Source organism: Perca fluviatilis, chromosome 18 (genome assembly GCF_010015445.1).
Source record: "Perca fluviatilis chromosome 18, GENO_Pfluv_1.0, whole genome shotgun sequence".
In the NCBI taxonomy this organism is placed as follows: Eukaryota; Metazoa; Chordata; class Actinopteri; order Perciformes; family Percidae; genus Perca; species Perca fluviatilis.
In genome coordinates, this window is record NC_053129.1 from 24,084,098 (window position 1) to 24,096,416 (window position 12,319).

Genomic DNA, 12,319 nt, shown 5'->3' on the forward strand with positions numbered 1-12,319 from the left:
TGCGAAAGTATTCGGCCCCCTTGAACGTTTCGACCTTTTGCCACATTTCAGGCCTCAAACATAAAGATATAAAACTGTAATTTTTTGTGAAGAATCAACAACAAGTGGGTCCCAATTATGAAGTGGAACGAAATTCATTGGCTATTTCAAACTTTTTTAACAAATAAAAAACTGAAAAAGTGGGCGTGCAAAATTATTCAGCCCCTTTACTTTCAGTGCAGCAAACTCTCCAGAAGTTCAGTGAGGATCTCTGAATGATCCAATGTTGACCTAAATGACTAATGAGGATAAATAGAATCCAGCTGTGTGTAATCAAGTCTCCGTATAAATGCACCTGCTCTGTGATAGTCTCAGAGGTCCGTGTAAAGCGCAGAGAGCATCATGAAGAACAAGGAACACACCAGGCAGGTCCGAGATACTGTTGTGGAGAAGTTTAAAGCCGGATTTGGATACAAAAAGATTTCCCAAGCTTTAAACATCCCAAGGAGCACTGTGCAAGCGATAATATTGAAATGGAAGGAGTATCAGACCACTACAAATCTACGAAGACCCGGCCGTCCCTCTAAACTTTCAGCTCATACAATGAGAAGACTGATCAGAGATGCAGCCAAGAGGCCCATGATCACTCTGGATGAACTGCAGAGATCTACAGCTGAGGTGGGAGACTCTGTCCATAGGACAACAATCAGTCGTATACTGCACAAATCTCGCCTTTATGGAAGAGTGGCAAGAAGAAAGCATATCCATTTATTAAAAGAAAAAAAAAATTTTTTTTTTTTAAAAAAAAATAAAATTTTTTTTGTAACAAGCCATGTAAAAAATTAATAAAGTTGAAAAATGGGGTAAAACCAACACAGCTCATACCCCTGAACACACCATCCCCACTGTCAAACATGGTGGTGGCAGCATCATGGTTTGGGCCTGCTTTTCTTCAGCAGGGACAGGGAAGATGGTTAAAATTGATGGGAAGATGGATGGAGCCAAATACAGGACCATTCTGGAAGAAAACCTGATGGAGTCTGCAAAAGACCTGAGACTGGGACGGAGATTTGTCTTCCAACAAGACAATGATCCAAAACATAAAGCAAAATCTACAATGGAATGGTTCACAAATAAACATATCCAGGTGTTAGAATGGCCAAGTCAAAGTCCAGACCTGAATCCAATCGAGAATCTGTGGAAAGAACTGAAAACTGCTGTTCACAAACGCTCTCCATCCAACCTCACTGAGCTCGAGCTGTTTTGCAAGGAGGGAATTGGCCAAAAATGTCAGTCTCCGATGTGCAAAACTGATAGAGACATACCCCAAGCAACTTACAGCTGTAATCGTAGCAAAAGGTGGCGCACACAGTATTAACTTAAGGGGGCTGAATAATTTTGCACGCCCAATATTTCAGTTTTTTATTTGTTTAAAAGGTTTGAAATATCCAATAAATTTCGTTCCACTTCATGATTGTGTCCCACTTGTTGTTGATTCTTCACAAAAAATTACAGTTTTATATCTTTATGTTTGAGGCCTGAAATGTGGCAAAAGGTCGAAAAGTTCAAGGGGGCCGAATACTTTCGCAAGGCACTGTAGATTGCTTACAATGTATACTGAGATTAGATACATTTCTCTATCCAATTTCTGTCTACGCACTTAAAAAAAACCACAACCACAAAAGTCCTGGTGGACTAGGGATATAAAATGATTAACGCGCAACATCAACGTCTGGCTGTCCACTGCATAATAAATCAATCTAAAAATGGTTCAGAAGGAAAGGTATACCTTGCCGAGCCACAATGAGACTGGCTATGCAGTCTGGGACGCTGGTGCCTGCTGCCAGGAAAGTGATGCCCATGATGACATCAGGGATTCCAAGAGTGAACCCGATTACAGTCACCTGAGAGAAATGTAATGAGAGTCAGGGCTCAAAAATAGCCTTCTCTGTATGAGAAAAAGCATGTGAACCTTCACACCAAATGTCCATTGTTAATGCTCCCTTACTTAGCTGCAAATGTCACAACACACCACATCTAATGCATTTACATCCACCACGTTGTCAGTGATGATCAGATTACACAATGATGGGACTAATTTGACAGCAACACTACAATTTATGTGAATCCAGTTCCCTTGCACCTGTGCCAATTCATTTTTAATTAACAAGCATTCAATTTAGAGAGCAATACAATTTTGCAGAAGGCATTTAAAGTGTCAACTTTTACAATAAATTGTCAGGAAGTGGAAAACAATGTCCATCGCAATAATCTAGCCCTTGATGAAGATTTACATTTTTTTTTTCTTCTTCTTTTGTCCACCAACACTTCAAACCCCAAAGATATTCAATTTACAACACATTTCAGCACTAATAGACTCAGTAAAAGTAGTGTCCTGGCAAATGCCTCACTCTGAAAATCTATAAAGTTCTTGCCTTCCACACAAACATTACACTCACCATCCAGACCATCAAGTAGGAGAAGACTGCAATCCAGACAGTGGAAAGGATGAAGGAGGCCATGAAGAATTTCTCCCAGCGAGGTTTGGCACAGTTGGGGACGGTAAAGAACAGTAACAGGAGAAGAGGCCACGATATCAGCCACTTCAACTTGCTTCCAATTCCCTCTGCAGCAGGAATACAGCACGTGCAATTAGCACAAGAGATTAGCATACAAATAGGTATCGCCCCTACGATAAGTACAAAATGCTATCATCTTAAAAAGGTTTCCAGACGTGGGTTTTTCAAAACACACTATGTTGTAATTTTCATAATTACTGTCAACAAATGTTATGATCACAATGAACCGTAGCCTCTTTCTGATGTCAGTGGCAGTGTTCAGATCACATTTCCCACAAACCTCACTTTAAAAAGTATAATCGAATCTGGTTTCCCCCTCATCGATTATGTGAATCTATTCTTTCCAGCAACTGGACTGCTAATGTCTTTCTAAGCAGACATACGGTCCTCTGTCTTTTGTAAGTGCCAACAACATACACATTCTTCTTACATTTATTTTTTATGAAGCCACTGACTAATTTGATTGAGGACATTAATATCTACTGAAGCAGAAAGTTATGCATTGTTTATTTAAAAAAAAAAAGAAGCAGTACAGGAGGAAATAAATTTGATTTATAAATGTGTGAAATGTCAAAGGATATACACAAAAAAATATTTATATATCCTTTTTACCCTCTAAAGAATCCATCCATGTCTGCCAAATTACACACGTTCATCGAGTAAATACATGAATCACATACTTGGAACATGAAACGGCGAGATTGTATCGTTTTCCGGCGCCTCGGTGGGTTTGTCCTCTGGCACGTTTCCATTCTCGATTTCTACCTTCCCGTCAATCACTTGTGTCTCCACTCCATTGGCAGCTTGGACCAACTTCTGGCGCTTTCAGAAAAAAAGAAACTAAGTCTAAGAGCACATGAGCAGACACGCTGCTACCCGGACTGCTGCGCTACCGCAATATCTCTTATGCATTTTTGTTTCTGTGGTCATAAATGAAAAACACAAATGCATGTACACAGTGGGAGTGAGATAAGGAGACCCTTTGGTGAATTAAAATTGTCTTTGGAACTAAATTCAGATAAAACAAAAGCTGAAAAATAGTATACCCTCAAAAGAAACTCTTTACATTAAGCAATAGCAGCTGAATCCTACTACTGGGGCAACAACGCCCAGCTGTACCTCTGTAATGATGAGGCGACTGGCCATGCGCAGACGGGTCTTGGGTCCAAAATGGCTGGTGACCATGACACGGAGGCCAGCTTCTGGAAACCTGAACTTCGAAGGGCTGTCGTTCATGATCTCGTCCACCATCACCACTGATCCACGACTGTAAGCCTTGGTGGGCTTGACTGAGGGGCGGAAGGATATAATACAAATATATAAAGTAAAACTAGTTATTGAATGAATGAACAAACTGCATCAACCTACCAGACATGAAAACACACACACACACACACACACACACACACACATACACACACACACAGGTTTCATTAATTTTATTTGTTTCATTCAAGTGTATGTACTTAATACCTTATTAACCGGAAACTGTTCTTGAAAACTTGCACCCTGTGGGAGCATTCTAAAAAACTTAAGACTAATTAAAACTTAAAAGCCATCGAGAGATACTATACATGTGTGTAGTGTCATTTTGTAGCCTGTAGCATAACAGTACAGTAACGAAATTTTTATGTCAACACGCACCATTCCCATTGCCCTAAAAATCCCGATGTAAGCCGAGTGTGGGAAGATGCCTCCAATGATTACACAAATCAAAACTTCAGAGCAACAACGTCCCCTAAACAACAGTGCGAATGCCTCGTCTTGACAAGTTGGGGTGATTTCTAAAGCTCGAAAAATCATTCCTCCTTTCGCTCCACTCCCTCATCTTATCTAAGCGACCTAGACATTTTGTGCCTTCATGTTGCTTGTTGCCTCAACAGAGATGAGGAAAGGGATTCTTGGTAGTATGTTTTTTGTCATCTTTCCAGGAAACAAATTGTAAGGGATCATCATATGCAGGATTGGAGCATTATAATTCCAGTCTCTTCCATCTCGTAAAATAGTGAGTTCGGTTCAAATTGGCTGCAAATAGGATGACTTAGAGCATGTAACATGTCATCTATGTCACGTAAAAACCCTGTATCTACAAAATGTCAATTGTGACGATGCAGTTTTACGCTAATCTTATGGGTTTGTAAGTAGTTTAGTTAGCAAGAAGACCTAGAAGAATGTTCTCAACCCATAAATGAACACTAATTATTTGGTTGATATGTTATACGTGGTTTTCTGGACAGTAGCGATGTGAACAGTAGTTAAGACTACATAAACCTGCATTATATATATATATATATATATATATATATATATATATATATATATATATATATATATATATATATATATATATATATATATATATATATATATATATATATGCATAAGACTGCATATCTGCCATTAAAAAAAACTTGGCTAAAATACTTTTTTTGTGCTTGAGCAAATTCAGTAACGATGGTATTAATTAATCTACTACTCTGTCAAAACTAGATGATTTTTGATTAACGGACCCTAATGATTTCTTCCTTCTTTTACTTCACTCTATCCTCATATCATGAAGGAAAAGAGGAGTTTCAAATCCTTGGGATCCCCCCAATGGACCAACTTTGAACCCTTTCCCTTCCGCATATCCCGAGGTATAAAACATCACACACCCGCTGAGTTAACTTTGAGTGTGGTTACTGACATCACTGGATTTTTGGTTACTGAACTTCAAATAGCTTTCCCAAAATTGCGTGCTGCAGCTTTGAAGTTTGCCTACCAGTAGAGAATATTTATGGGTCGACCAGGATTGATTTCAAAATGACGTGAAAGATGTAACCTCTGGCATCTTTGAGCTATCTCAAACTGTTATGCAGGTGTCTGACATTAAACACACAGCCAAGTCTACTTTTAATGTTTTTTCGCGTCCTATAACTCCTCGTTTGCGCTGTACTCACAGTTAGCTATAAGATGCAGTGTATGGGGAATAAAAAAAGTTCTACAGTACACTTATTAGTTTAACTCTGCCTTAATTTGACTTATTATGCATGGAAGAACACACATAAATTAACTGTGTAAACAGAGCTGGCATAAACATTTCCTCTTGTGAAATTCATTACCACTTCAGGAGTGAGTGGGTCTACGCCCCAGAGACCGGCAGAAGAAAAGTAGTATGCAAGCACAAAGTTTTGGCACACAGCAGCACAACACTGTTGACAGTAAGCAAGAATAAGTTTAGTAAGGCTAAACAGACAGGCATGTTAACACTGATGCAGCCAAAGTGGGAAGTGTTAAATCTCTTAGAGGGGTTAAATGTCACTGATTAGATGCTTCTGAAAGGTCAAAGGCAGTAAAGGAAGAAGTGGAGAACAGTGGCTATGAGGAAATAAAGATGTTATTTTGAAAAGGCAAATTTTTCCAGTAGTTTTTTTTAATTAAGTTTGAAACCCAAGACAACAAAGTCCCCTGACATCAAACTGCATTACCGAAGGAAGATTAAAGAAGATCTTCATTATGCTGTTCCCATTTTTAACAAGAGCATTTCATTTAGCTCCCCCATGTATGCTCAGATAAGCTTGCTTATCACCCAGGAAAGGATTTAGCGGGCAGAGAAAATTAATGGAGGAACATATAGATCTTTCCACAGGAAAAAGAAAAAAGGGCTGAAATTTGACAAAACCGTCTCCCTTTGGGTAGTGCAGTTCATGAGGTCAAAGGACTGAAGGTTTCTTGATCTTTGGAAGAAATTCCAAAGTGTGGTTCTGCACAATCATGGTTGAAAGATTTTGACACTTTGGGAAAATGTGTTTATTTGCTTTCTTGCAAAGAGTTGAAGATTAATACCACTCTCATGTCTCTTCGCTGAATATAAAGCAGCCAGCAGATGGTTAGCTTAGCATACTGTCGCATAAGAAGAAACAGGGGAACAGGGGAAAACTGCCAGCCTGGCTCAGTCTAAAAGGTGCCCAAATCTGCCTACAAGCACAGCAGCCGGTTAGCTTAGCATAGCATTAAGACTAGGAGAAAAAGCTAGCATGGCTCTCATCGAAGGTAACAAAATCCCTCTACCAGCAGCTCAAAAGCTCACGAATTAACTCCTCCTGTCGATTGTTAAAATCGTACAAAAACTGAAATGTACAAACAATAACTTGTGCCTTCACAGCTGTTAAATTTCTTATCGGTTACGTTTGGAGCAAGGAAGCAAATCAGCATATTTCCCAAAATGTCAAGCTATTGTTTTGAGTAAATTTCAGCAGAATACAGTATAATATGAAAGAATTCAAGTTAGTTCAGCAGAAAAGAGCAAAGGTTAGAGCCACAGACCCTCTAACAGAAGGAAATAACCACAATCTTCCAGAGAATCAATTTAAATCGTCTAATATAATTCCATTTCATCATCTGATTCATTTCCTGGCAGAGAATAGTCTTGGGTACCCAGCCTGTCTGATTAACCTTACCTGATGAGAGCAGAGGTGATGACGGGTCATCATCCCAAACATAGTCATAACTAGTATTACCATCCTCCATCTCACTGCTGGCCGCAGCGTTACCATTGGCCACGTTCTTTTTCGACTTCGACCCCATGAAAAATCTCTGCATGCTGGTGTTGAATCTAGTAAACAGATGGAACATAATCCCTAAATTAGAGATACTGAAATAATTTAGCCCAGAGTCCAAAAGGGAAAGAAATAAACAAGACAAAGCATAATACAGTGTCAAGATTCCCATTTGCAAATAGGGTTTATGAACTTCAGATGAAAGGCTCCAAACAAGAAATATATGTATTAATTAGCCAAAATAACATGTTTACTCTCCATACTTCTATAGAATCAATTTACAGTTAAGGTAGCCTACTTTCTAAAAACCAGCACCAGCACTCTACACAAAACAATTGCTGAATATGCCATTCTGCGTAATAATGGAAAAGAAGGAAAAAGGGTTCCCACAAGCCAATCAAGGCTTTCATAAGACCATTTGAATGCCATTACATACAATGGATCACAAGTACTCAACACAATGCTGCTCCCTTTGATCCAAATGTGTGCAAATAACACTGGCAACATCACAAGAGCTGCTCTGTCCTTTTCAGAGGTTCTACACCTTCAAAAGGCTAACATTCAAAACTAAAACTTTCTTGTTTTTTTATGGTTTGCAAGCAATAATTCAGTGCCATTAGCTTAATTCTACATTTGATTTTACGTTTTTTTAAGTTTTCCTTATCTGAATTAAGGGTTTCAGGATAGTTTGCTATATTTGTACAGATTGTAAAGTATGGAGCCCAAAGGATGTAAAAGAGAATACGTATAAATACGTAAGTAAGTGTACAAACAAATACAGAGCTTTATATTTTGAACGTTATAGCTTCAACTAACAATGAATGTTGCTGTTCTGCAGCATCACAGTATAAACAGTGGCTATGACATTTTAGCTGCCAAGCAAATACTAACAAAGTTAGCTAGCTAATGCCATTTAGAAGTTTTTAGTTTAGCTTGAGAAAAGACATTTTCTATTGGTGGTCCTTGATGAAGACAAGTTTGCAACTGAAGGTGGAGATAATGTTATGAAGATAAAAGCAGGGTGTCTGTTTCTAATGAGGCTACATTTTGTCAGTTTTGGGCCCAAATGTTCAATTTAAGATTCAAAAGCATTAGAGATTTTATTTTTATTTTTTTTACATTTTGTGTCATTGCATTTCTCACTATGTTGTCATCTGTTTTCACAATTGGCAGTATGTGTGCTATTTGAGCAGCAAAATAAATAAATAAATAGAAACCACAGCCAAGCCTTGGAAGGTCACCTCAGTGCAAGGCTATATAAATCCCACTTTACTCCATTTTGACGATAACAGCCAAAATGGTCAGCGGATATTTTTGGGAGAGGGGAGACATATGACAGCACATCCTACAGTAAGCACTTTTTTCCTCCAAATGAGAAAGGAGGAGTGATCCGATTAAGCCTGTGCTCTTAGCCACTGCAGAGGAGAAAGATTAAACTCTTATGGCAGGGAGAGAGCAAGCTGCTGCTGAGTGTAGAACAGATTACCAGCTGGACAGAGACAGCGGCACAGGACGACGTGGGTTGGCATTATGCAGTTATGACTATAAAAAAACACAAATATGGCATATTAGATGAAGTCTGTATTTAATGCAAACAGACATCTCATCCAAGCTGAAAGGTGACGGATTAAAAGAGACCGAAGACGAGACATTTTCGAGGCAGATTGTGATCAAATGTTTTGTACCCCAAACAATTGACTACAAAGAAACCCATTCTGATCCTTCTATAATTCAAACAAAAGGCTCAAATACAATAGATTCCAGAAGGGCTGTTCGGGAGGGGGGGTGTCTACAAGGGCGCATAAGCATGTATTGCACCCTCAGTTGAAATTTGAATTAGAAAATGCCAAGCACATAGTGGTAGGTCTAAACGCACTGCGTGGCAGAGCTGAAGATCTTTGCCCGAACCCGACGGGACCCGTCCTGACGGATTCGGTCTTAATTTCTATCATTTTACACGGACTCGAGCCGGGCTAGGGCTTGCACTCCGGGTTGCGCAGTAAATGAGCAGTCATGTGACGCGTTTCGATTAGCGCAAAAATGGATGCTGAGGAGGTTTTTATTATTTGTTTTATTGTGTTTAATTGTCTGGTTTACTGTCTTTTTTGTTTGTATCATGTGTGCCTGTATATATAAAAAAAAGCTGTCAATCAAAATGTACTTGTCAGGCTCGGGCCGAATTCTGTCGGGTTCGGGCCTTGTCGGTCCCAACTTTTAAGGCCTGATTACAGCTCTACTGTGTGGGTATATTCATGCGCACCTTCTATTTTAGTTCATGTGTGTGCAGCAGCGCATAGGGCAAAAGGGCTGTGTAAAGGTGAATATAGACCGTGGGGAATGGCTCTGGTGCAACTTTTCTCAGAGGCTGTGGAACATATTAGTCCTGCGGTCTGTAGATGCTGCAGGTATTTCATAAACTGTAGGAGAATCCTTTCATACAGTATGAAGCAGATGTGGTCAGGCATTTTATTTTTGAAGCATCTTGGTTTAACAGTCATAAAATAATGTTAAACAAAATTGAAAACCCAGGCGCGAAGCCCTAGAGTAAAGCTAGCATGGCTCTGTCTGAAGGTAACAAAATCCCCCTACCAGCACCTCAAAAACGTAGGAATTAACTTCTCCTGTCGTTTGTTAAATTCGTACAAAACTGAAGTGTAAAAACAATAACTTGTGCATTCACAGCTGTTATGTGCCAGACGATTTCTTATCTGGTTATCTGTAACATTTGGAGCAAGGAAGCAAATTACTTTGCAACAGTTATGGATTCAAGCATGTATATATACGTAATAAAATACATCTCAAATTATTTATGAAATGATCTGATTTAGAATTATTTATCTAAAATTAAACCACTAAACACAAGAAATTGTCAAGATGATCTCTCTCTCTCTCTCTCGCTCTCTCTCTCTCTCTAATTATATATGTAAAGTTTGAATATATTGAATGAAAGTCTGAACATATTGAATGAAAGTCTGAATATATTGACTGAAAGTTGAAATGGAATCTGACATCCTTGTCTGCCGCCATCTTGCGTTTTCATTGTGATTAATCTTAACCGAAGTGTGACACTATGAGCGACTCCGCAAGAAATCTAGTGTCAGCAATTATAAGCAATGAAGAGATTATTAACACACTGGCGAATGCATGTATTGGCCAAAACACTAGTCACGGTAACCGTATCCAGTACCGTTCTCCCAATGAAGAAGTTTATTCACTTTTTCATCATGTAAGACCGAATGAAAGGAACCTCTCTGGTCAGGCAGGTCCCTTTCATCAGGCTCACTCAACACGCCTTTCATTCAATATATTCAGACATTCATTCAATATATTCTGACGTTAATTCAATATATTCTGACGTTCATTCAATAGATTCAAGGTCATTCAATATATTCGGACTTCCATTCAATATATTCAGACTTTTATTCAATATATTCAGACATTCATTCAATATATTCAGGCGTCATTCAATATATTCAGACTTTCATTCAATATAGTCAGACTTTCATTCAATTCAGACTTTCATTCAATATATGCAAGGATCATTCAATATATTCAGACTTTCATTCAATATATTCAAACTTAACATAAATAATAATTTCCTAAACAGCATGCCATATTTTTATTATATATATATATATATATATATATATATATATATATATATATATATATATATATATATATATATAGATAGATAGATATAAATATTGAAAAACATTAGTTTTGAAATATAATATAATTGTCAAAGACCCACAAATGAGAAACTGTAAAATTGTGTCCCAACTGTGTGAAATTGCATCATAAAAATCTTTCCACCAGAAGGCTCTTGAGCTGAATCTTCTGGGTAAAGGGAAATTAATGAGACACTCCCCTCCAGCTGGAAACCCACCCTTCTCTTGTGAAACTACTGAGTACACTCATTATGGTTATACTTATCAGCCCACAGGTGTAGTGCATTAGTGGGCCGCAGTTTAAGCATCTCTCCCCACGCACACACTCAGGCTGTTGCAGCGGTAGTGTGTTATCAGTCAGCTTGACTGATTAATCAAACAAAAAGATTTAAAAATGAGCAGAACTCACTTCATGACAAGGATGTATCCTGCATACATGACCACCAGTATCAAACTCTCCCACCTGATGAGGAAAACAAATACAGGATGAATGATAAAGTGACAATGAATTCAAGTAACCACACCTTAGGAAGAAAAAAATGGAATATCCAGGATCTTTTAGCTTAGATGAATATTTTCAGATCTTCTAGCTACCTGCTACAACCATTATTCAGTGTTACTACAAGTGAAATCAATTAAGTTCGAAAACCTGGAATTTAAAAACTTTAAAGTGAGACTAAGTAACTTTTGCCGAACAACCACTGGCGCCACAAGTAATGATTACAGGATAAAAGGTCAATTGTAGTGTAACGTAAAGCCTAAATCAGTAATGTCACTTAGTGCAATATTTATCTAAAGTTTGCTAACATTAGCCACTATAAGCTAATCGTCATACCAGACCAGGTAAGGCTGCAGCATCAAAATCATTGAATGTGTAGGATTAATTAAAAGGTGTTTTATTGGTTATAAATTTAGTTTTACAATCATTAGAGGTGCAAATTGTGTATTACTGCTTTCAAAAGTTACATATTGTTTTAAAATGTGGACACATGTAAAGCTTAACTAGATAAATAACTTACCAAACTATCTTGCCGTCGTAGATGAACTGAAAAATTAAGGGAAATATTTCAAAACAACTTTCAAAAAGGAGAAAATTACAGCTTGTGTTAATTAGTTAATGCATATGGTCCGACTTACTGCAATTAAAGCCAAAACAGACAGGATGTAGTAGAAGGAATCCCTGAAGACTGCCCACCAGGTCAAAATCACCACCTGATTGGGAAAAGTGCAAAGTCATATTTTAGATATTTTCTTTAACTGTACCTATGTCCAAGAGTTATGTGAAGCATTTTCATTGATACTGATGGTATTAACCAATGCACTTAAGGTTTGATATTTAGTGAGTAAGGCTTACTGTAAATAAAAACAGCGTTCAAAGTTGGCCCGGCTCAGAGCCAGAAAAAGAGAGAGAAAGCGTAGTGGTCGAGCAAGCTAGATATATAAATGTTACACACCCACGTGGGGCCCAAAGCCACTTTGCCGACGCCCATAAACGTCCCGCACACAGAAAAATAAGAAAATACAGGCAGAGGGCAGGGTCTCTAAAAATGCA

General features: G+C 38.2%; 1 protein-coding gene across 3 annotated transcripts in view; it reads right to left on the reverse strand.

Moving 5' to 3' along the window:
- Nucleotides 1-12,319, reverse strand: part of slc24a4b (solute carrier family 24 member 4b) — a 39,290-nt gene that overhangs the window by 4,539 nt on the left and 22,432 nt on the right. The window contains exons 7-14 of one of the 3 annotated variants that reach the window (XM_039781675.1): nucleotides 11,905-11,979; nucleotides 11,787-11,812; nucleotides 11,177-11,230; nucleotides 6,998-7,152; nucleotides 3,678-3,847; nucleotides 3,239-3,380; nucleotides 2,439-2,605; nucleotides 1,769-1,883 (exon numbers count right to left, since the gene is read on the reverse strand). In XM_039781675.1, coding sequence (XP_039637609.1) covers nucleotides 1,769-1,883; nucleotides 2,439-2,605; nucleotides 3,239-3,380; nucleotides 3,678-3,847; nucleotides 6,998-7,152; nucleotides 11,177-11,230; nucleotides 11,787-11,812; nucleotides 11,905-11,979 — 904 coding nt within the window. The remainder of the gene's footprint in view (nucleotides 1-1,768; nucleotides 1,884-2,438; nucleotides 2,606-3,238; nucleotides 3,381-3,677; nucleotides 3,848-6,997; nucleotides 7,153-11,176; nucleotides 11,231-11,786; nucleotides 11,813-11,904; nucleotides 11,980-12,319) is intronic. The other 2 variants (XM_039781677.1, XM_039781676.1) reach the window with 2 other exon arrangements.